This window comes from Xenopus laevis, chromosome 2S (assembly GCF_017654675.1).
Source record: "Xenopus laevis strain J_2021 chromosome 2S, Xenopus_laevis_v10.1, whole genome shotgun sequence".
Classification (NCBI taxonomy): Eukaryota; Metazoa; Chordata; class Amphibia; order Anura; family Pipidae; genus Xenopus; species Xenopus laevis.
The window spans coordinates 94,539,507-94,560,975 of record NC_054374.1 but is presented as its reverse complement, the minus strand read 5'-3'; the positions used below and the strand labels follow the sequence as shown (position 1 = coordinate 94,560,975).

Below are 21,469 nucleotides of genomic sequence, written 5' to 3'. Positions count from 1 at the left end.
AGCTATGCTAAAATAATCAAACTTTGATTCTGACCGTTAATTACATTAGGCTAAAAAAAAAAAGCCATTGATTTTTGTGGTTTTGTTGGATTTTACTGATTTTATACCATTTGGCTCAGTTCTATGTTACTTCGTTTTGCCCATGGAAATTTTGTCTGCTATAGATTCATTTGGGGGTCTCTGTGCGCCACATAGTTTGGTATATCTATACATATTGGGCATCAAAGTATTCAGTAGACCCCTGGCGTTCATATTTAGGATGTTTTATGCTGATACGTTACGAAATGTGGGGCATATAATGGGGTAAAATTCAAGCTTTCTGACGATTTTCAGAAATTTGATAAAAACCGTTATGTTCAGCATTGCTTTGCAGTTTGGCAGTATGCAGTAGAAACACATATTTACCCATATTGGATTTGTCAGAATGTGTACTTTCTAAAAATATATGGTTTTCTGGGGTTTCTGTACTGTTAGGGGGGTCTAATGTCGCATAATACACACACCAGGTGCTTATATTGCAGCAGCCAGCGCGTCAGCTGTGAAAATGTATATACAGTATTGTCATTTGGGGGTCTCTGTGCGCCACATAGTTTGGTATATCTATGCATATTGGGCATCAAAGTGTTCAGTAGACCCCTGGCGTTCATATTTAGGATGTTTTATGCTGATAAGTTACGAAATGTGGGGCATATAATGGGGTAAAATTCAAGCTTTGTGACGATTTTCAGAAATTTGATAAAAACCGTTATGTTCAGCATTGCTTTGCAGTTTGGCAGTTTGCAGTAGAAACACTTATTTACCCATATTGGATTCGTCAGAATGTGTACTTTCTGAAAATATATGGTTTTCTGGGGTCTCTGTACTGTTAGGGGGGTCTAATGTCGCATAATACACACACCAGGTGCTTATATTGCAGCAGCCAGCGCGTCAGCCGTGAAAATGTATATACACTATTGTCATTTGGGGGTCTCTGTGCGCCACATAGTTTGGTATATCTATGCATATTGGGCATCAAAGTGTTCAGTAGACCCCTGGCGTTCATATTTAGGATGTTTTATGCTGATACGTTACGAAACGTGGAGCATATAATGGGGTAAAATTCAAGCTTTGTGATGATTTTCAGAAATTTGATAAAAACCGTTATGTTCAGCATTGCTTTGCAGTTTGGCAGTTTGTAGTAGAAACACTTATTTACCCATATTGGATTCGTCAGAATGTGTACTTTCTGAAAATATATGGTTTTCTGGGGTCTCTGTACTGTTAGGGGGGTCTAATGTCGCATAATACACACACCAGGTGCTTATATTGCAGCAGCCAGCGCGTCAGCCGTGAAAATGTATATACAGTATTGTCATTTGGGGGTCTCTGTGCGCCACATAGTTTGGTATATCTATGCATATTGGGCATCAAAGTGTTCAGTAGACCCCTGGCGTTCATATTTAGGATGTTTTATGCTGATAAGTTACGAAATGTGGGGCATATAATGGGGTAAAATTAAAGCTTTGTGACGATTTTCAGAAATTTGATAAAAAACGTTATGTTCAGCATTGCTTTGCAGTTTGGCAGTTTGTAGTAGAAACACTTATTTACCCATATTGGATTCGTCAGAATGTGTACTTTCTGAAAATATATGGTTTTCTGGGGTCTCTGTACTGTTAGGGGGGTCTAATGTCGCATAATACACACACCAGGTGCTTATATTGCAGCAGCCAGCGCGTCAGCCGTGAAAATGTATATACAGTATTGTCATTTGGGGGTCTCTGTGCGCCACATAGTTTGGTATATCTATGCATATTGGGCATCAAAGTGTTCAGTAGACCCCTGGCGTTCATATTTAGGATGTTTTATGCTGATAAGTTACGAAATGTGGGGCATATAATGGGGTAAAAATCAAGCTTTGTGACGATTTTCAGAAATTTGATAAAAAACGTTATGTTCAGCATTGCTTTGCAGTTTGGCAGTTTGTAGTAGAAACACTTATTTACCCATATTGGATTCGTCAGAATGTGTACTTTCTGAAAATATATGGATTTCTGGGGTCTCTGTACTGTTAGGTGGTCTAATGTCGCATAATACACACACCGGGTGGTTATGTTGCAGCAGCCAGCGCGTCAGCCGTGAAAATGTCTATACATATTGTCATTTGGGGGTCTCTGTGCGCCACATAGTTTGGTATATCTATGCACATTGGGCATCAAACTATTTAGTAGACCCCTATGTTTATATTTAGGATGCTTTATGCTGGTAATGATACATGGACAATACGTTGCTGGAAAGTTGAAGCTTTGAGGCAATTTTCAGATATTTCACCAAAACCGCCAAATTTGGCAAAGCCTTGCGACTCAGTAGTTTGGAGCAGAAAGGCATGGGTACCCATTTTAGATTCTGTAGAATGTGTACTTTCCAAAAATGTATGGGTTTGGGGGGTAAACATATATTTCTGTGTTTTTACCCCACAAAAATGCAGACAATGTGCTGATTTTTCATTAGCTGACGTTACCCACAGGACAATTTGTATGTGCTAACTTCATTTTGGGGCCTCTAAATGCCATATACTTTGGTAAACCTATGCACAGTGGGCACCAAACTGTTTGGAGGACCCCTGGCAATCACAATTTGGGTGCTTTTTTGTGATACGTAATGATACATGGGTGATATGATGCTGGATAGTTGAAGCATTGAGGCAGTTTTCAGATATTTCACCAAAACCGACAACTTTGGGAAAGCCTTGCGACTCAGTAGTTTGGAGCAATAAGGCATGGGTACCCATTTTAGATTCTGTAGAATGTGTACTTTCCAAAAATGTATGGGTTTGGGGGGTAAACATATATTTCTGTGTTTTTACCCCACAAAAAATGCAGTTAATGTGTTGATCTTTCATTAGCTGAAGTTACCCACAGGACTATTTGTATGCACTAACTTCATTTTGAGGCCTCTAAATGCCAGATACTTTGGTAAACCTATGAACAATGGCCACCAAACTGTTCGGAGGAACCCTGGCAATCATATTTAGGGTGCTTTTTCTTGGTGCATAACGATACATGGGTGATATGGTGCTGAGAAGTTGAAGGTTTGAGGCAATTTTCAGATATTTCACCAAAACCGACAATTGTGGGAAAGCCTTGCGACTCAGTAGTTTGGAGCAGAAAGGCATGGGTACCCATTTTAGATTCGGTAGAATGTGTACTTTCCAAAACTATATGGGTTTTGGGGGGCAAACATATATTTCTGTGTTTTTACCCCGCAAAAATGCAGTCAATGTGTTGATTTTTCATTAGCTGAAGTTACCCACAGAACTGTTTGTATGCGCTAACTTCATTTTGGGGCCTCTAAATGCCAGATACTTTGGTAAACTTATGAACAATGGCCACCAAAATGTTCAGAGGAACCCTGGCAATCATATTTAGGGTGCTTTTTCTTAGTACGTAATGATACATGGGTGATATGGTGCTGGGAAGTTGAAGCTTTGAGGCAATTTTCAGATATTTCACCAAAACCGACAACTTTGGGAAAGCCTTGCGACTCAGTAGTTTGGAGCAGAAAGGCATGGGGACCCATTTTAGATTCGGTAGAATGTGTACTTTCCAAAAATATATGGGTTTTGGGGGTAAACATATATTTCTGTGTTTTTACCCCACAAAAATGCAGTCAATGTGTTGATTTTTCATTAGCTGAAGTTACCCACGGGACTGTTTGTATGCGCTAACTTCATTTTGGGGCCTCTAAATGCCAGATACTTTGGTAAACCTATGAACAATGGCCACCAAACTGTTTGGAGGAACCCTGGCAATCATATTTAGGGTGCTTTTTCTTGGTGCGTAACGATACATGGGTGATATGGTGCTGAGAAGTTGAAGCTTTGAGGCAATTTTCAGATATTTCACCAAAACCGACAATTGTGGGAAAGCCTTGCGACTCAGTAGTTTGGAGCAAAAAGGCATGGGTACCCATTTTAGATTCGGTAGAATGTGTACTTTCCAAAAATATATGGGCTTTGGGGGTAAACATATATTTCTGTGTTTTTACCCCACAAAAATGCAGTCAATGTGTTGATTTTTCATTAGCTGAAGTTACCCACGGGACTGTTTGTATGCGCTAACTTCATTTTGGGGCCTCTAAATGCCAGATACTTTGGTAAACCTATGAACAATGGCCACCAAACTGTTTGGAGGAACCCTGGCAATCATATTTAGGGTGCTTTTTCTTGGTGCGTAACGATACATGGGTGATATGGTGCTGAGAAGTTGAAGCTTTGAGGCAATTTTCAGATATTTCACCAAAACCGACAATTGTGGGAAAGCCTTGCGACTCAGTAGTTTGGAGCAGAAAGGCATGGGTACCCATTTTAGATTCGGTAGAATGTGTACTTTCCAAAAATATATGGGTTTTGGGGGTAAACATATATTTCTGTGTTTTTACCCCACAAAAATGCAGTCAATGTGTTGATTTTTCATTAGCTGAAGTTACCCACGGGACTGTTTGTATGCGCTAACTTCATTTTGGGGCCTCTAAATGCCAGATACTTTGGTAAACCTATGAACAATGGCCACCAAACTGTTTGGAGGAACCCTGGCAATCATATTTAGGGTGCTTTTTCTTGGTGTGTAACGATACATGGGTGATATGGTGCTGAGAAGTTGAAGGTTTGAGGCAATTTTCACATATTTCACCAAAACTGACAATTGTGGGAAAGCCTTGCGACTCAGTAGTTTGGAGCAGAAAGGCATGGGTACCCATTTTAGATTCAGTAGAATGTGTACTTTCCAAAAATATATGGGTTTTGGGGGTAAACATATATTTCTGTGTTTTTACCCCACAAAAATGCAGTCAATGTGTTTGATTTTTCATTAGCTGAAGTTACCCACGGGACTGTTTGTATGCGCTAACTTCATTTTGGGGCCTCTAAATGCCAGATACTTTGGTAAACCTATGAACAATGGCCACCAAAATGTTCAGAGGAACCCTGGCAATCATATTTAGGGTGCTTTTTCTTAGTACATAATGATACATGGGTGATATGGTGCTGGGAAGTTGAAGGTTTGAGGCAATTTTCACATATTTCACCAAAACCGACAATTTTGGGAAAGCCTTGCGACTCAGTAGTTTGGAGCAGAAAGGCATGGGTACCCATTTTAGATTCTGTAGAATGTGTACTTTCCAAAAATATATGGGTTTGGGGGGTAAACATATATTTCTGTGTTTTTACCCCACAAAAAATGCAGTCAATGTGTTGATTTCTCAGTAGCTGAAGTAAAGTCCTGATCAATTTGGATGTGCTAACTTCATATTGGTGTCTCTAAATGCCAGATACTTTGGTAAACCTATGCATAATGGGTATCAAACTGTTCAGTGGACCCCTGGCAATCATATTTCAGGTGCTTTTTCTTGGTACCTAATATAGTTTGGGATATGCGGAGCAGCAAAATAAAACCTTTGCAATGATTTTTCAGAATTTTGAATTTTTTTTTGAAAAACCGCTATGTTCAGACAAGCTTTTATGTTTGGTAGTTGGGATTAGAGAGACATAGTTACCCATTTTGTAATCGGCAGAATGTGTACTTTTCAAAAATGCATGGTTTTCTGGGGTAAACCTACGGTTTCAGGAGTTTTTGCCTTGGAATCTAAAGCATGCCGTTTTCTGCCTTAGTGCTTTCAAAATTCGGCAATATACTGCCGGGAGTTTTTGAGGTACAGAAGTCCTAAATCTCCCTAAAACTATACATATCTGGTATTGGCACGTTCGAGAGACATAAGGCTTTCCAAATCAGTTGGATTTTCATCCGTAAAATGAAATATTTTTCTGGTATAAATTGATATACGATGAAAAATGGTAATTTTTCATTTTTTTTTGGTATTTAGCACTATAAATTTTTTTGCACAGGTGGAAATACATGAAAACTCAGGCAGATTTAGAAAGCTCAGTTTCTACCGAAAAAAACAATGTATAGTTTTCCTAGGTAAACTATAGGTTTCCCCTCAGAAAATGCCCCTAAAGTGAGAGAGCACAAAATGTTTCAAAAACGGCTGGCATTTCGCGTAACCAAAATGTGAAATTCTGCTGGCACTTAAAGGGTTAAATAAGAGACACATTTATTATTTTAGCTTAAAAATAACTATAAATGATATATTATGGTAATTTTTTGTGAACATGAGAAGCTATTATAAGTTCTGTAATGCTTGGTTTGTCTGTGTTTAATTAACTTTGAAATGGCCAGACGAGGAGAGTGCAACAAAATTTGTTAAATTAGGTTTCGATCTACAATTTTTAATCTACAGAATACAAACGTTGAAAATATGTGTCCTGAAATAGATTTTTTTCTTCTTGCATTTTATCTTGATTTTTGTTATGCCCATAATATTTTGTATAAATCTGAACTAATGCGCCCAACTGCATATGAAATTATGCTAATAGTTTGAAAGCCCTGCTCATGAGAGCTTGCAATCTGCTGTTTCATCTGCTGCTGGTCTAAGAAAAATTGTTTCTTGTGAAAGTGAGCCTTAAACACAGCTGCCATGGCGATTAATTTGAATCTCATTTTTTCCCCCTCTCGGCGCCTAGTGAATTGTAACATCAACAAATTAGCAGCATCCCCTAAAGACTCTTTATCCATGCAGTCAGCTGTCAGGCTGCAACGGGTCCCTTGTGTGCAGTGTTTAAGGTGAAGCAGCAAATTATAAAACAGATGTGCTGAGACCTAAAAGAAGATTGAAGAGAATTAGGAGAATGCAAATAGATCTCTTTGAGAGGAACAGTTGTGCTTAAAAACAAGAGGATATTTTATCATTACCTGAGAGCATGTCTAGGGGTATGTTTGTCTGAAAATACAGACTGAACCAGTTGGATCTCTGTCCAGTATGGCTACTCATGCACTGGCCTACAATGACCCATCAGATGAGCGTCAGTGTGACATTGTGGCCCATGCTCGATAGGATTTTCAAATCTGTCTGATGGCTAGTGATCTGTCTGATGATCTAATGATGATGGTCTATGAGGCCATTGGGAGGACCCATTCATGGTCCAGTAAACTGCTGACTTGGTCTGGAGGGGTGGAGTCAGCAGCTTATATTTGCCCATATAAAGCCAATTTAAGAGAGACTGGGAAAGGGAAATTTGAAAAAGTAGCAGTGTTTTACAATTGTGTGATGCATATATGTATAACCTGATTAGAATATACACAGAACAACATTGGGTTCCCATATGTACAAAAATGTATCACTATTGCTAGTTTACTGCCCCATTAGCACTTATTCCCTGCCTCAGTCCTCTACTTCCTTCTACTCTTTTCATCATAATGATGCTAAGCTTGATGCCGAATGATAGCACACCACCTATGGTTTATTTTTGTTTACACTGATTGAGGCTATGTGCTGTACAATAAGAAACATATTTATTGAAGGGTAAAAAGCTAGATCAACAGTCTCACTAGAAGAGAACTCGAAAAATCTATAGTCTCCTCTGATAAAGTATGAGCAGGGCTCTCAGCTTTGGTTTTTTCTACACCCTTTTCTTTGTTATTTATTGTCTGCTCCTTATTATAGAATAATAGTTTTGTTTTAAATAAAAAATAATAATGTGGCATTCCCTTCAATAATCCATACGTTTATTTTTCTACAGCCATGGAGCTCCATTTTAAGGAATTGGAACTTTTTAGCGGTTACCCATCCTGGATATATGGCATTCCTCACATACGATGAAGTAAAGGCCCGCTTACAGAAATATAGCCTTAAACATGGGAGGTAAAACAATTTTTACTACTGATGCTCAACCCTCAATGCTTTATTTGTTGGTAGGGGATACAGCCAAAATAAAAATAGTAAAACTGGAATGTAGGATGCTGTATCCATGTAGTTAAATAGTTTAAATGACTTAAATGTCTAATTTCTGTCCCTTTAAAACTTTAGGACTAATTTGTAATGTGTACCTACTCAAGATCTGGAGCACTATGGGGGGAGGGGGGGACTAAGCCTGTTAGAGCCCATACACCAATCACTTGTGTCATACCCATAGCCATAGGGCAACTAGGACTAGCATTCCTTACGTGCTTTTCCAGAAAGTCAAGGGATTCTCAAATCCTGCACACATGCCCCTAGTAATCAACCCCTTAAAGAGATACTGGCACCAGAAAATGAACCTTTTTTTTTACATCTACCATAAAATTGACTTTGCATGCTTCTTATAATTTTGCCATAAAGTATTTGCCAAATGCTTTTACATTACCTAGCTGACTACCTGTGATCACCTATGAGGGGGCTGCCATATTTGTGCAGCAGGAGCCTGTAAGCATTAGAAACTTTAACAGGCTGAGATGGGACAGTCAGGTTGGCAAAACAGTCAGGTTTAGGAATGTCAACTAACAACTACTTAAAAAACAAACCTCTCTGCAAAAAACAATCAGCATGACCTATAGATAACTTTTAATAATATTTTAAAAAGTAGTTTTTTTAGTGTCAGTATCACTTTAATTCTTAAGTAGCATATTCTGAGTAATTAGCAGGGACCTGTAATTATTTTCAGCAGGGAATATCTGACTAATTTAACTGGTCAACTTTAATTCTGATTTCTTGCAGTTACATTTTCCGGCTGAGTTGCACAAGACTTGGGCAGTGGGCAATTGGCTATGTAACTGCTGGTGGGAACATCTTGCAAACAATACCTCATAATAAACCATTGTTTCAAGCTCTGATTGATGGCAGTCGAGAGGGATTGTAAGTGGAATAAACATGCATTTATCAGATCTGCTTTATTTATTGCATTGTGTAAATATAACATTAACTTTAACCCCATGAACTACTTACGATTCTGTTTTTTGTAAATATTTATTTACCACATAACAGTTTACATCTAAATGAATTTTAACTGAAATAAATTCTTAGTGTATTGTGTGTGGGCATTTTCTGTGTTTATTACAAACAAAAAACTAGATGATGCCTATATTGTAAAATACTTGTCATGGTGGTACCCGTATGTGCTACAATTTGCAAAATAAATATAGGCAGATACTCCAGTGGCATACAGATTGATTTTATTACCCTACCACATATGTTCATGGCGACCTGCACTGTTTTCCTTTCCTGATATTAGAAAATGATCCATGGTGGGTAAGACAGGTCTGATTGCTGCCAGTGCTGTGCCATTTTATAGTGCCTTTCCCCAGTATTTTTCTGTGTGCATGCTGCACATTGTAGTACAAATATGGGACCTATTATCATTATCCAAGAAATCATTTAAAAAAATTTCCATTATTTGGATAAAATGGAGTCTATAGGAGACAGCCTTTTCTGTAATTTGGCGCATTCTCGATAACAGGTTTCCGGATAATTTCTCCCATACCTGCAATTGAACAAGATGGTATTAAACACATTTGGAATTCACTACTGGCGCACATCATGAGGCAGACAGTAGAGGACATTGCATCCATCTTTGTTGGCCAAAGACATTTGCCATTCACATTAGGGATGCACCGAATCCACTATTTTGGATTCAGCCGAACCCTCGAATTCTTTGCAAAAGATTCTGCCGAATACCGAACTGAATCTGAATCCTAATTTGCGTATGCAAAGGGGAAACATTTTTACTTACTTGTTTTGTGACAAAAAGTCACGCGATTTACCTCCTGCCTCTAATTTGCATATGTAAATTAGGATTTGGATTCGGTTCAGACAGTCAGAAGGATTTGGCCAAAACCGAATCCTGCTGAAAAGGCCCGAATACTGGACTGAATCCTGGATTCGGTGCATCCCGAATTTATATATTACCCTTTTCTGCATTGAAAATGAATGGATTGCTCATTGGCCATTTCTACAGCATTCTTACTGGCATGTCTGGGGTTAATTTATCCTTTTTATTTATTTATTATACTTGCTAGTATGGGTGTGGTATGTAGGGGCATGGTCACAAAGTGGCCTTGTCAAGAATGTTCATGCGACTAGACGTGGCAGATTTTTTGCCCCTTTACGTCAAATGCTGTGAGGAGTGCATTCATGTCAGCAGTGGTTTTGTGTGGCAAGCAGCAACACATGGTTGGCGGCCTGTACAACACCGACCAAAAAAACCATAATAAACTGGTGACAACAAGTCACAAAACTTAGATTAGATGCTGCTTTCAACATGAGAGGATTTTTTAAAAAAAATGTATCTGATCAGGTAAGACTTGCTACAGTACTTCCAAGATTTTATCACAACCAGCACCAAATTACATATCTGTACTACAACATCATTCTTGTTGATTTGTGTTTCTCCCCAGCACTAAATTATCCAAATGTTCTATGGGAAGGAAGGTTTATACATCATTTAACTGTCTGTCATGCTTTTTATTTTGTTGTGACCATTCAGAGACTGAAACAGAGTAAAAACTCTGGCAATGCAGAAAAACTTACACTTAGGTGCCATGTGTACATACTTTTGTGTAGTTTAGGGAAGAAATAGCTGATGCACCTTTTTCCTATACAATTCACTTTTGCAGCTGCTTCTATTTACTACTAATTTGCTTTTATTGTAGCTACCTCTATCCTGATGGAAGAAGTTATAATCCTGATTTGACTGATCTGTGCGAACCTACTCCACACGATCATATAAAAGTTACACAGGTATGCTTGCCACTCAAGTGCTTCCTATTTTCAACCTTCTTTTTTATTATTTCCGTTTGTATTTGTTAAATGGAAACAATTTATAATTGTTTAGCCTAAAACATAACGTATAACATTTCTAGCCTCCTTCTATAGTTAAAGGACCAGTAACGTAAAAAAATTTCTTTTAAAATTTGTTAGTATAGAACGAAAAATAAACACCAAGGCAAATAAAACTTATAAATTGCAAAGCCTTTATTAAGAAATAACTTACCAAAACTCCACTTCTGCTCCTCTTCTAAAACGGTGAAAGGGCGACCATCCATGCAGCGGTGTTCAATTTCTCCTCCCTGGCTATTCTAGTGACAGTATGTGAAGGAGGCAGAGGTCCGCTCTGCAGCGATTCCCCTATTCCCAGCAGTCAGACATTGACTCCAGCCTTTCCTCCTCCGCCGAGGAAGAAGAAGAGGAGGAGGAGGGCAGCCTCTGCCTCTCCAAGTACTGCCTGCAGAATGGTAGTAGTAGTAGGCGGAGGAGCCATGCAGGCGCACTGATCTGCTGAAGAATATCCCCAGGACTACTGTGCACAAGCGCATGGATGCATGGGCTGGCAGTCCCCGCTGCTGCAGGAGAAGGCAGCGATTTTAGACTCCGGTTGCTGCAGAATCCATGGATGAGTTGGGAGAGCCGAACCACTTGCTCCCCGTCGATGCACTACGATTGCGGGTAGCAGTGGCCAGTGTATTTAGTAAAAAAAAAACGAGCCGTTAGCACTCGCGGCTCAAAGGCGGAGCGGAATGCCAAGCCAAGGTTTGCAGGAGCTGTCTAGCGCTTCCACATCGGGAGAGTGCACTTGGCCGTGTGGAAAGCCTTGAGTTTGCGCAGCTCCTCCACGTCGCACTGGTTCTTCTTCACTTGCACCGTATGCATGTGTGCATCCGTAGTCCTGGGGATATTCTTCAGCAGATCGATGCGCCTGCATGGCTCCTCCGCCTACTACTACTACCATTCTGCAGACAACACTTGCCGCTGGAGAGGCAGAGGCTGCCCTCCTCCTCTTCTTCTTCCTCGTCGGAGGAGGAAAGGCTGGAGTCAAAGTCCGACTGCTGGAATTAGGGTAAGCGCTCCGCGGACCTCTGCCTCCTTCACATACTGTCACTAGAATAGCCAGGGAGGAGAAATTGAACACCGCTGCATGGATGGTCGCCCTTTCGCCGTTTTGGAAGAGGAGCGGAAGTGGAGTTTTGGTAAGTTATCTCTTAATAAAGGCTTTCCAATTTAAACGTTTTATTTGCCTTGGTGTTTATTTTTCGTTCTATACTAACGAATTTTGGGAATTTTTTTTTTAATGTTACTGGTCCTTTAAGCTTTAGTTCTCCTTTAATGGCATTTACTGTTGTATTTAAAATTTGCAAGGGGGGTTAGTTAATAATATCCCAACCAATCGGGTCCATAAAATGATTATCAGGGAGTACTCCCTTTTATAGCCTATATTAAGAGATGTCATAACCCATAGAGCAGGAATCCCCAGCCGTTTTTTTTTTACCTGTGAACTACTTTCAAATGTAAAAAAAGTTGGAGAGCAACATAATCATGCAAACATGTCTTGGGGCTGCCATAATATGCGTAATGATTAACTATAGGTAGTCCCTATGTGGATTGGCAGCTTCAAGAGGCTCTTTTTGGCAGTATATCTGTTTTTTATGCAGTCAAAACTTGCCCTAAGCCAGGGATTCAAAAATAAGCAACTGTCTTGAGGCTGCTTAGAGCAACACCCAATGGGTTGGTAAAAGTACACCACCATAGGCATTACCATGTACCAAATACAACTATGTAGGATGCAGTTTTTATCTTTTAAGATTGACATTTATTAATTGTGCAAATCCACTAAGATTAGCTTGTATAGTGTAGTAGGGTATAGGCAGCTTGAGGTCCTCTAGATATTTTGTACAATGTGCTGGGCAAACAAATAGTCAGCACAACGATTCTCACTTCCTTGCAGAGGCAGTGCGTGTTCTTCAATGGCCACTTTCCATTGGCATCACAATTGGGTAAGTATTTTGAACACCACCATCAAACTTTTCTTCTTTTTTTAAAAAGCCTTTATTTGTGCTTTATGGCATTTGGTGGTGCTGTTCAAAATACTTACCCAAGTGCAATTTGGTAGTTGCTCAACAAAGTATCAGTCTATGGTAACACAAGGCTGTGAGAGCACTAGGCACGTAGCTCTTCTGTCTGCCTACCATCAATTTGAGGGTGGGGTGCCCTTCTAATTAGGCCTGACACTGCTACTTATTATCCAAGAATTTTTCCCGCATTCATTATATACATTTTTTAAGCCCGCAATTGTATGCAATCTATTTTTCTTAATGAAGAAATGGATATTGCAACTTCCAGGCAATGTTGGGAAAATGTGTATGTTTTTAGAGTGTATCTAATCTACATTCGCCAAACCTGGTTAGGCCCAGATGTGCCCCTCATTCACCTTAAATCCTTTTTAATTTTCAGTACCTTTTTAAGCTTAACAAATATGGAAATAGGAAGTATTTTGTGTGGGTTGCTTAGAAAAGTTATTTGCTTGAAGGTTGTTTTTTTAAAGGCATCATTTAGGTCTTGCTGAATTGATATAATTTATATGACATCCTCAGGGACCACTTGTTCCCATGACACACCAATGAACATTTTGCAGTGCACTGTTGGACTCTTTTCCGAGTTTCTGTTTTTTCTTTGGTATCAGCAAATTTATTTTTAATCTTAGGTGGTGCCAAGTTCCTGCCATCCTCATGAGGGATGCTTTAAACAATGTATTATGTTTTTTCGCAAATGCGCTGTGTTTTTTATGCATTCAAACTTTTTATTATATCGGTGATACGTTTGTTTCCTTTTGCTAATACTAGTGTGCCATTTTCATTCTAGGAACAATATGAATTGTATTGTGAAATGGGCTCAACGTTTCAGCTGTGCAAAATTTGTGCAGAAAATGACAAGGATGTAAAGATTGAGCCTTGTGGACACTTGATGTGTACTTCCTGTTTAACATCATGGCAGGTATAGTCAATTATTACACTGTCTATATTTTTGCACATTGTAAGAATTATATATTATTATATATTATATTATTATATATTATTATTATTGACCATTATTATTGACCAGTTCTTAAACTAATGGAAATGAAAGTAATGAAAATATCATGTATTGTTGCCCTGCACTGGTAAAACTGACCTGTTTGCATCAGAAACACTACTATAGTTCATATAAACAATCTGCTGAGTAGCAATGACGGAAATTGAAAAAAGGCTATTGGCACAGTATAAATAATGGATAACAGATAACATTATGTTGTACAGGGCTTATTTGCTGTGTAACCTGCACCTTTTCTCCTTTGATTAGCTGCCCCCATGGCTACATAGCAGCTTATTTATATAAATAATAGTAGTGTTTCTGAAGCAAATACAGCAGTTTTACTAGTGCAGGGCAACACTGTATTATATTTATTACTATTTAAAAAATTTAATTTTGGCTTTAATCGATTTTTAAATCTGAATCAGAATTAATATTTCATTTGCATTGATATAAGTGATCTAATATTTTGTGAACATTATAATACATTGTTTGTTATGAAGATAAAATCTAGGGGGCTATTTACTAACACTCGAATATTTTTCTCAATATTTTTAAGGCAGAATCCCCATAATTAACAAATAATTCTTGAAACAAAAACTGTGCAACAAAAAGTTGTAACAAAATCATATGATAATTCGAAACGTGCAACTTTATTGATTTGACACTCAAATCATGCAACTTTTTCGAATTGTCACATGACAAACTCGAGTGAAAACCAGCGTCAAACACCCTGAAAATTCTGAAGGCAAAAAACATCTTCATATTGGTAAAGTGACCTCTGCCATTGACTTTTACATGAATTCCACAGGTTTTAGCTGGAGTAATTCCGGATTTGGATTTTTTGCTGCTTTAGGACATAATACATTTGAGTAATTTTTTCTTTAAAAATTATTTTCAGTAAAAAAATTTGACCAGAGAAACTCAATCTTTAATAAATAGACACCCTAGTATTATGATTTTTAACTTCTCTTCATTTTTAGTTAAGTTGGAGTCGTTGGAGGCTATCCTAACTCGCAAGTAATAAACAAGTGACAACATCTGAGTTATATTTAAGAGAATCTACTTATTTTACTCCACAAGGAAATTCTTGTAAAGCCTATATCATTGTATACGGTTTATATTTTTACAAATCAAATATCTGTAGCTTGCAAGCTTATTGACAGTAGGGCATTGGCTGACATACTGTGCATGTTCAAGTTTTTACTGATCTGCTGTGCACAGGGTAAAAATTGTGCCAAATGTAAAATAAAAAGTATGTCAAATAAAAATTATGTCAAATGGTCAGTTTCATCACCACATACAGACTCATTCAGCTAGTGTGGCCAGCATACCCTGTTGGCAAGTAATGTGCTGTATTTAAATTAGTTCTGTATTTCTTAGGGTAAGGACACACGGGCAGATTAGGGGAGATTAGTCGCCCCAGCGACAAAACGCCTCTTCTATGGTGTGACAATCTCCCCGAACTGCCTTCCCCTATCTTCCTGGCAGTTATAATAAAAAATCGCCAGCGGGAAGGCACTCGTGACGCTTCGTTTTATAAAGTTGCCTTACGAGGAAACTTCGGGCGACTTTGGAAACAAATCGTTCTTCTGTTGATTTTTTTTTTGTCGCCGGGGCCCGTGTGTCCTTACCCTTAGTCGTTTATAAAAATTGCTAGCCAGTGTAAATGTGTATAATTAATGAAGATGAAACATTGTCATGTTAGTTATTAGTCATGCCCCAGGAAAAGTTCACATCACTATTTACTCCTGACATGTTTGTATGCCGTTCTAAAACAGGCATGGAAATCCATGAGTGCATAGAATGCTAAATAGATTATGGAATGGTTTGCTTCTCTAGGAGTCCCTCTACTCCTTTGAGAATGAAATATCCTTTGAAGTTGTACCCTGAATAGATGCACAGAATATGCACAGCTATGTTTTTTTTACAGGGTCCTTAACTGTAGTACTTCATGATCATTTTCCTAAACTCATTTTACCTTCTGGCTGTCTTTATTTTTGATCAACAATACCTTACTTTTTACAAACCCCTTGCTGCTCCCATCCTAAACAACTCCTGTTTAAACACTCTGATGGGCGCCTTAAGCTAACCACACACTGATGTGTTACTATGTAATTTGATCATCTCTGAACCGTACAGCCATTGGCCAATACAGCATATTTTGAATGATTGCTTTCTGCCACAGTCAATCAGCAAATTGTGAAATTAATGATCCAGCATTATTACTTAAATGGGGTTTTAAGCTAATCATGTGTTTGATGGAGAAACACTTGCATAGTGATTGATTGGCTGATCAAACCACTTTTCCCAGTTGCCATAGAGTGAAGAATCCACACTCGCACATTTGTTTCTTTCCCAGTCTGCCATAATACAACTACTTAATTGCTAGGTGAGACCCCAGTAACCAGGTAGCTGACTGAATAATTTAAAACATGTAAAAACTAAAAAAGAAAAAAGTTACAAATAATTTTACAGTACCACTGTTTTCATCATACTTAATAAAAAAAAAATGAACTGCCCCACCAATATTTACAAACAAAGGCTACCTAGCTGCATTCCCCTTAAAGGGTAAGCTAAACATAGACAAAATACGGCTTTGTCTTGTTAGTAATGTCTTTTAATTTGCAACCCCATGCATGGGGCTTTAGGCTTTACCAATACAGCCTCTTTCACTGCTTCCAAGAATTAGAGTAGCAAATGTTTAGAGCTCAAAATTGCCACACAAGGACCTAATGTGAAACAGCATAAATTACACTACACCTGAACCTCCACACTGCACACTGGCTGTGCTTGGACTGCTTCTCCGGATATTTAAATGGTTGCATGACAGTGTAGGACTATACCATATGAGAATTTTAAAAAAAAGTCCAGGGATGTCTTAGGATTTTAGTGACAGTTAGCAAGGATGCAGCATTAGGAAATATACTTTATCCCCTCACTCTCATTATGTTCTTCCCCCAAGTGAAGAAGACAACATACAAGTATATGAAGGAATCAATACATATAAACATCTATTGCTATTTTATACAGCTGTTTCAAGCATAATTGATGTAGTCTAGTTGACAGACTTTTACAGTAGTGTGCGAAGTGTTTGATAAACCAGATGCTGGAACATTGTTTTACAAGAAGTTTGTGAATTAGTATTTTTAGTTCTTTGTTATGTTAGTGAGGAAGCAAGACAATTCTGTATCATGTTGAATATAAAACCTGCCTGTGCTTGGTATCAACTTCTAATTACTAGAAACAGCTGTGAACTTGAGTTTGCAACTATGAACCTGTAATCCTACATTTTAAGGAACTGGATCAACTAATATAATCTTTAAATGTGAAAAACAGCAAACCACCTGAAAATACATTTTCATTGCAGTCCTTGATGATTGATGTAGGAACTCTTCATTGCCTAATCACACTATTACTGCTTCCATTTTGGATGTTTACCTTTGGCAATGAACCCGTGGTAGCAATTTTCTGCCACAGGCAACAGAGCGCCCTGTGTCTCATTGACTATTTCTCTCTATGGCCCTTATGTTTGTTTTATTGGAGATAATGTATGAGCTGTCTATAAACAAAACCTTTTTTTATGGCTTTATCAAAATTTGTGATAAAGAGCTCATTTTACAGAGTGTTTATCATTTGACTCTTAACTAACTTTAAATTTCTGCCAGAACCAAAGAAAGTTGAAACGTAAAAGATATTTCAGTGTTTGCCCTGTTTAAGTTTTTCCATATGGAGTAATTTGGGGTGTTTTGTTGTCTAAGCAGATATTGTGAGCATTCTGCCAAACCAGAGTTAGTGAGTGTGCTAGAATCATCAGTGCAAAAACAGAAAAACAGTTCCCAACTAGACTTAACATGACAGAAAGCCAAGGGTAACCTGTATGATGCAACCCTCACAACCATATAAGAAGAGCAGGAGTTAGAAATTATAATGTTTAAAAAGTTTCAATGAGCTCAAAAAATGATGCTAAACATACTTTTAGTGAATTTTTAAAGTAGGAATTTCTTAAAAGGGGTTGTTCACCTTCCAAAACTTTTTTCAGTTCAGTTGTTTTCAGACTGTTTCCCAGAAATGAAGACTTTTTTCAGTTACTTTCCATTATTTATTTTTTACTGTTTTTCCAAAATCTAAGTCTAAAGTTGAATGTTCCCGTCTCTGGTGTTTGAGTCTGGCAGCTCAATAATTCAGGTGCAGACTCTGAACTGTTACAATTTTGCAACATTTAGTTGATACATTTCTCAGCAGCATCTCTGGAGTATTAGCAACTATTGTATCAATTCTAACAGCTGCCTGTAATGAAACCCAGAGATTCTGCTCAGCAGGGACAAAGCTAAGAAATGTATCAACTAAATGTATCAATTTAGAACAGTTTACAGGGTTGGCGACCCCCCCTCCCAGAGCTGCATTAGAAGGTGAAAAATGACTCTTTACACTTCAATATTAGAAAATAGAAAGTTGTTTGAAAGTAAACAACCCCCTTTAATATCTATGTTAGTGCACAAGTACAATGGCACATGGGGGTGTTTAGCTACGCAAGCCAATTCCAGCTCAGCAAGCAATAGACAAAATACCACCTCTCATTTATTTCAATGCCTGGACCTGCACAGGATGACTGTTGCTGGAAACCACATACCAATGCTTTTTCCTGCAACAATTGCCAGGTCTAGGTGATTGCTTTCTAAATTAATGGTGAAGGGGTTCAGGGAGTTTTGTCACTTGCCTGCTTAGCTAAATTCTCTTTAGGCAATTACCTTTGTCTATTGAATCTTTGGAATAACCCCCATAATATTTTTTGGGAAAGTTTAGGCTTGGTGTCCTACCAGTTAAAGGGGCAGCTCAGTATGTTATAGAATATTGTGTTCTTAGTAGCTTTTTACTTCATAGTAAAATATGAATTCATTTTTTTTACAGTTTTTGAAATGATATTCCCCTTCTGCTTCCTTACAGCTGTCAGCCAAAAAAAATTGCTTTGTGAGGTTGTAATTTTTATTGTTAATTATTGTTTTTATTGTTATTGTAACTTTTTTAATTGTTCATTTACATACAGACACTCATGATACAGGTATTATTCATGTAGTCACTAAATACAGGTATGGGACCCATTATCCAGAAACCTGTTACCTTAAAACCTTTTTTTTAAAAAAAACAGATTTCCTTTTTCTCTATAAATAAAAAAAAGTATGGTGAACGAAATTATAGAAAGAAAATCCTTACATGAAAAACCCCAGGTCCCAAGCATTCTTGATAAAACATCCTATTACTGTATTTTATGTTTACCTGTTTTAATTACCTGATTCAGAAAACACATTTGTTGTATAATGCCTTTATTTTATTCATTAGATTAGTAACTGTGGTTTTGGCAGAATCTGTAAACTTTAAATATCCCAAGGCAAGCAATCATAAGCAATTTTCTTGGATCTGGTTAATAGACCACTGTAACTGTCATTAATACTTTACCTTGAGCCTATGACTAGTAAAGTCCATTGAGTCTGTAGAGCAGAGGTCCCCAAAATGTTTTATCTGTGAGCCACATTCAAATTTAAAAAGAGTTGGGGAGCAACACAAGTATGAAAAAGTCCCCGGCAGTGGCGAAACTACCGGGGGAGCAGGGGGTGCGAGCGGGCCAGGGCCCCACGGCAGATCGCGTGCCGCTTATTCCCGGCCAGTTCCAGGCGTACGGAGGGGGGCGGGGGCCCGGCTACGCGTCCTGCGCCAGGGCCCACCCCCTCTAGTTACGTTTCTGGTCCCCGGAGATGCAAAATAAGGACTGTGACTAGCTATTTGATAGCCCCTATGTAGACTGGCAGCCTACAGGGCAATATTTGGTTTTTATGCAACGAAAACTACATGACAAGCCAGTAATTGGAAAATAAGCACCTGATTTGAGGCCACTGAGAGCAACCAAAGGGTTGGTGAGTAACCTGTTGCTCATGCCACTGGTTGGGGATCAATGCTGTAGAGTGTAACTACACTTATAATGCATCTCAGGAAGTCATTTGTGGGTATTATTTTACTTAAAATAGTTTTAGAAGGTACCCCTCAAAACTAACAGGACCAGGTATCAATCTCTCTGATTGTATTCTGTAAACTCTGCAGAATATTATTTTAGTGATTAGATGAGACCACACCAGTTGTCCTGAGGAAATATCAAACTGTTTTGCAGAACCACTCAAAAAATATTACTGTGTATTTAATGATTAGCTTATGTAGTAAAGCTGAATACTTTCATTTGTCATGTCTACGGGAAAAAAAGTGTGTTTGCAAGTGAAATCTTTCTCACATTAAAATCTTCCTTTACATTAAATTATTTTCCTTCTTTTCTGCACAGGAGTCTGATGGCCAGGGCTGTCCTTTTTGTCGCTGTGAGATTAAAGGTACAGAGCCAATAATAGTTGATCCTTTCGACCCAAGAGATGAAAACAGGTGTTGCAGTTTTAATGACAGTTTGTGTACTCCTATGTTTGACTTTGATGATGATGATTTGAGAGAAGAATGCTTGATAATGAATCGACTAGCTTCTCTGAGAAAGGTAACCCAAAATCTTCACCTTTGACTGTTTAGACATTGACTCATTAGATGTTTGACTCACCTCATTAGATGCCTTCTTTTTTTCTAATGTAATTTTTTACACTGCACTTACTTTGTATTATTTAAAAGTGTGCCTGTATATAATGTATTTGGTTATTTATGCAGAAATGTAATTCACTGGAACACCTGTTCTGTTTATGGCAAATCTATTAGCTAATTTTTGCGTTTAGTAAAGAATACAGATAGGAATTAACATGTACTTTACTAATGCAGGTGCAATTTAAAGTTATTGTATTATGTACAGTATGTAAGTTGATGAAGAAAAAGATGTGTGTAGAATCTGACCCCTGGAACTCGTCTGATAACTGTATCACCATCCAGCAAATACTGGCTATGCCCATTATAAGGCTATAACTATGCTGTTTACTGTTTTTTATATTTTATGAATGAGAAAGTTAAAGGGGTTGTTCACCTTTGAGTTAACTTTTAGTAAGATGTAGAGAGTGATATTCGGAGACAATTAGCAATTGTTTTTTATTTTTTATTATTTGTGGTTTTTTAATTATTTAGCTTTTTATTCAGCAACTCTCCAGTTTGCAGTTTCTGTTATCTGGTTACTAGGGTAATAAGAGACTGGACTATGATTAGGAGAGGGTCTGTATAGAAATCTGGGTAATAAAAAGCAGCAATAACAATAAATGTGTAGCCTTACAGAGCATTTGTTTTTTAGATGGGGTCACTTACCCCATTTGGAAGCTGGAAAGAGTCAGAAGAAGAAGGCAAATAATTCACAAATAAATAATGAAGACATATGAAACTATTCTATAACATACTAAAAGTTTATTCAAAGGTGAACCACCCCTTTAAGTAACAAAACCAGGTGAAACAGATAATACAAGAATATGACTATAGGCTGGTTTGTTAACCCTCTACTACAGACCGATAACAATAGTGTCTGCTTGATGCTGTCAGTAAACCATACCAACCATTAAGATGTTTATTCTTTTAAACACGTGACTGCTAACTGATGATTGGCCATTTTTCTGGAGATCTGCCAGCAGGACAGGGGTGATGTTAGGTTTTTTAAAGATTGAAGATGCTGATAAAATTGACAGTAGCCGTGCTTTTTCTTCAAAACCAAGGCCTTCTGCCACACAGTGCAGATGAAGGCCAACATTTTGGGCACACGTGCAACTCTGTACACATGTACTTGTACTGAAACCAGAGCTGTCAAAAGCCGCCTAGCTCAGAT

The 21,469-nt window shown here is 38.1% G+C and overlaps 1 protein-coding gene across 1 annotated transcript in view; it reads left to right on the top strand.

Annotated features, from left to right (window-relative positions):
* The window catches only part of cblb.S (Cbl proto-oncogene B, E3 ubiquitin protein ligase S homeolog), a 126,804-nt gene that overhangs the window by 72,669 nt on the left and 32,666 nt on the right, over positions 1-21,469 (top strand). The window contains 5 exon segments of the mRNA NM_001091321.1: positions 7,616-7,737; positions 8,569-8,706; positions 10,500-10,587; positions 13,483-13,614; positions 20,018-20,218. Coding sequence (NP_001084790.1) covers positions 7,616-7,737; positions 8,569-8,706; positions 10,500-10,587; positions 13,483-13,614; positions 20,018-20,218 — 681 coding nt within the window.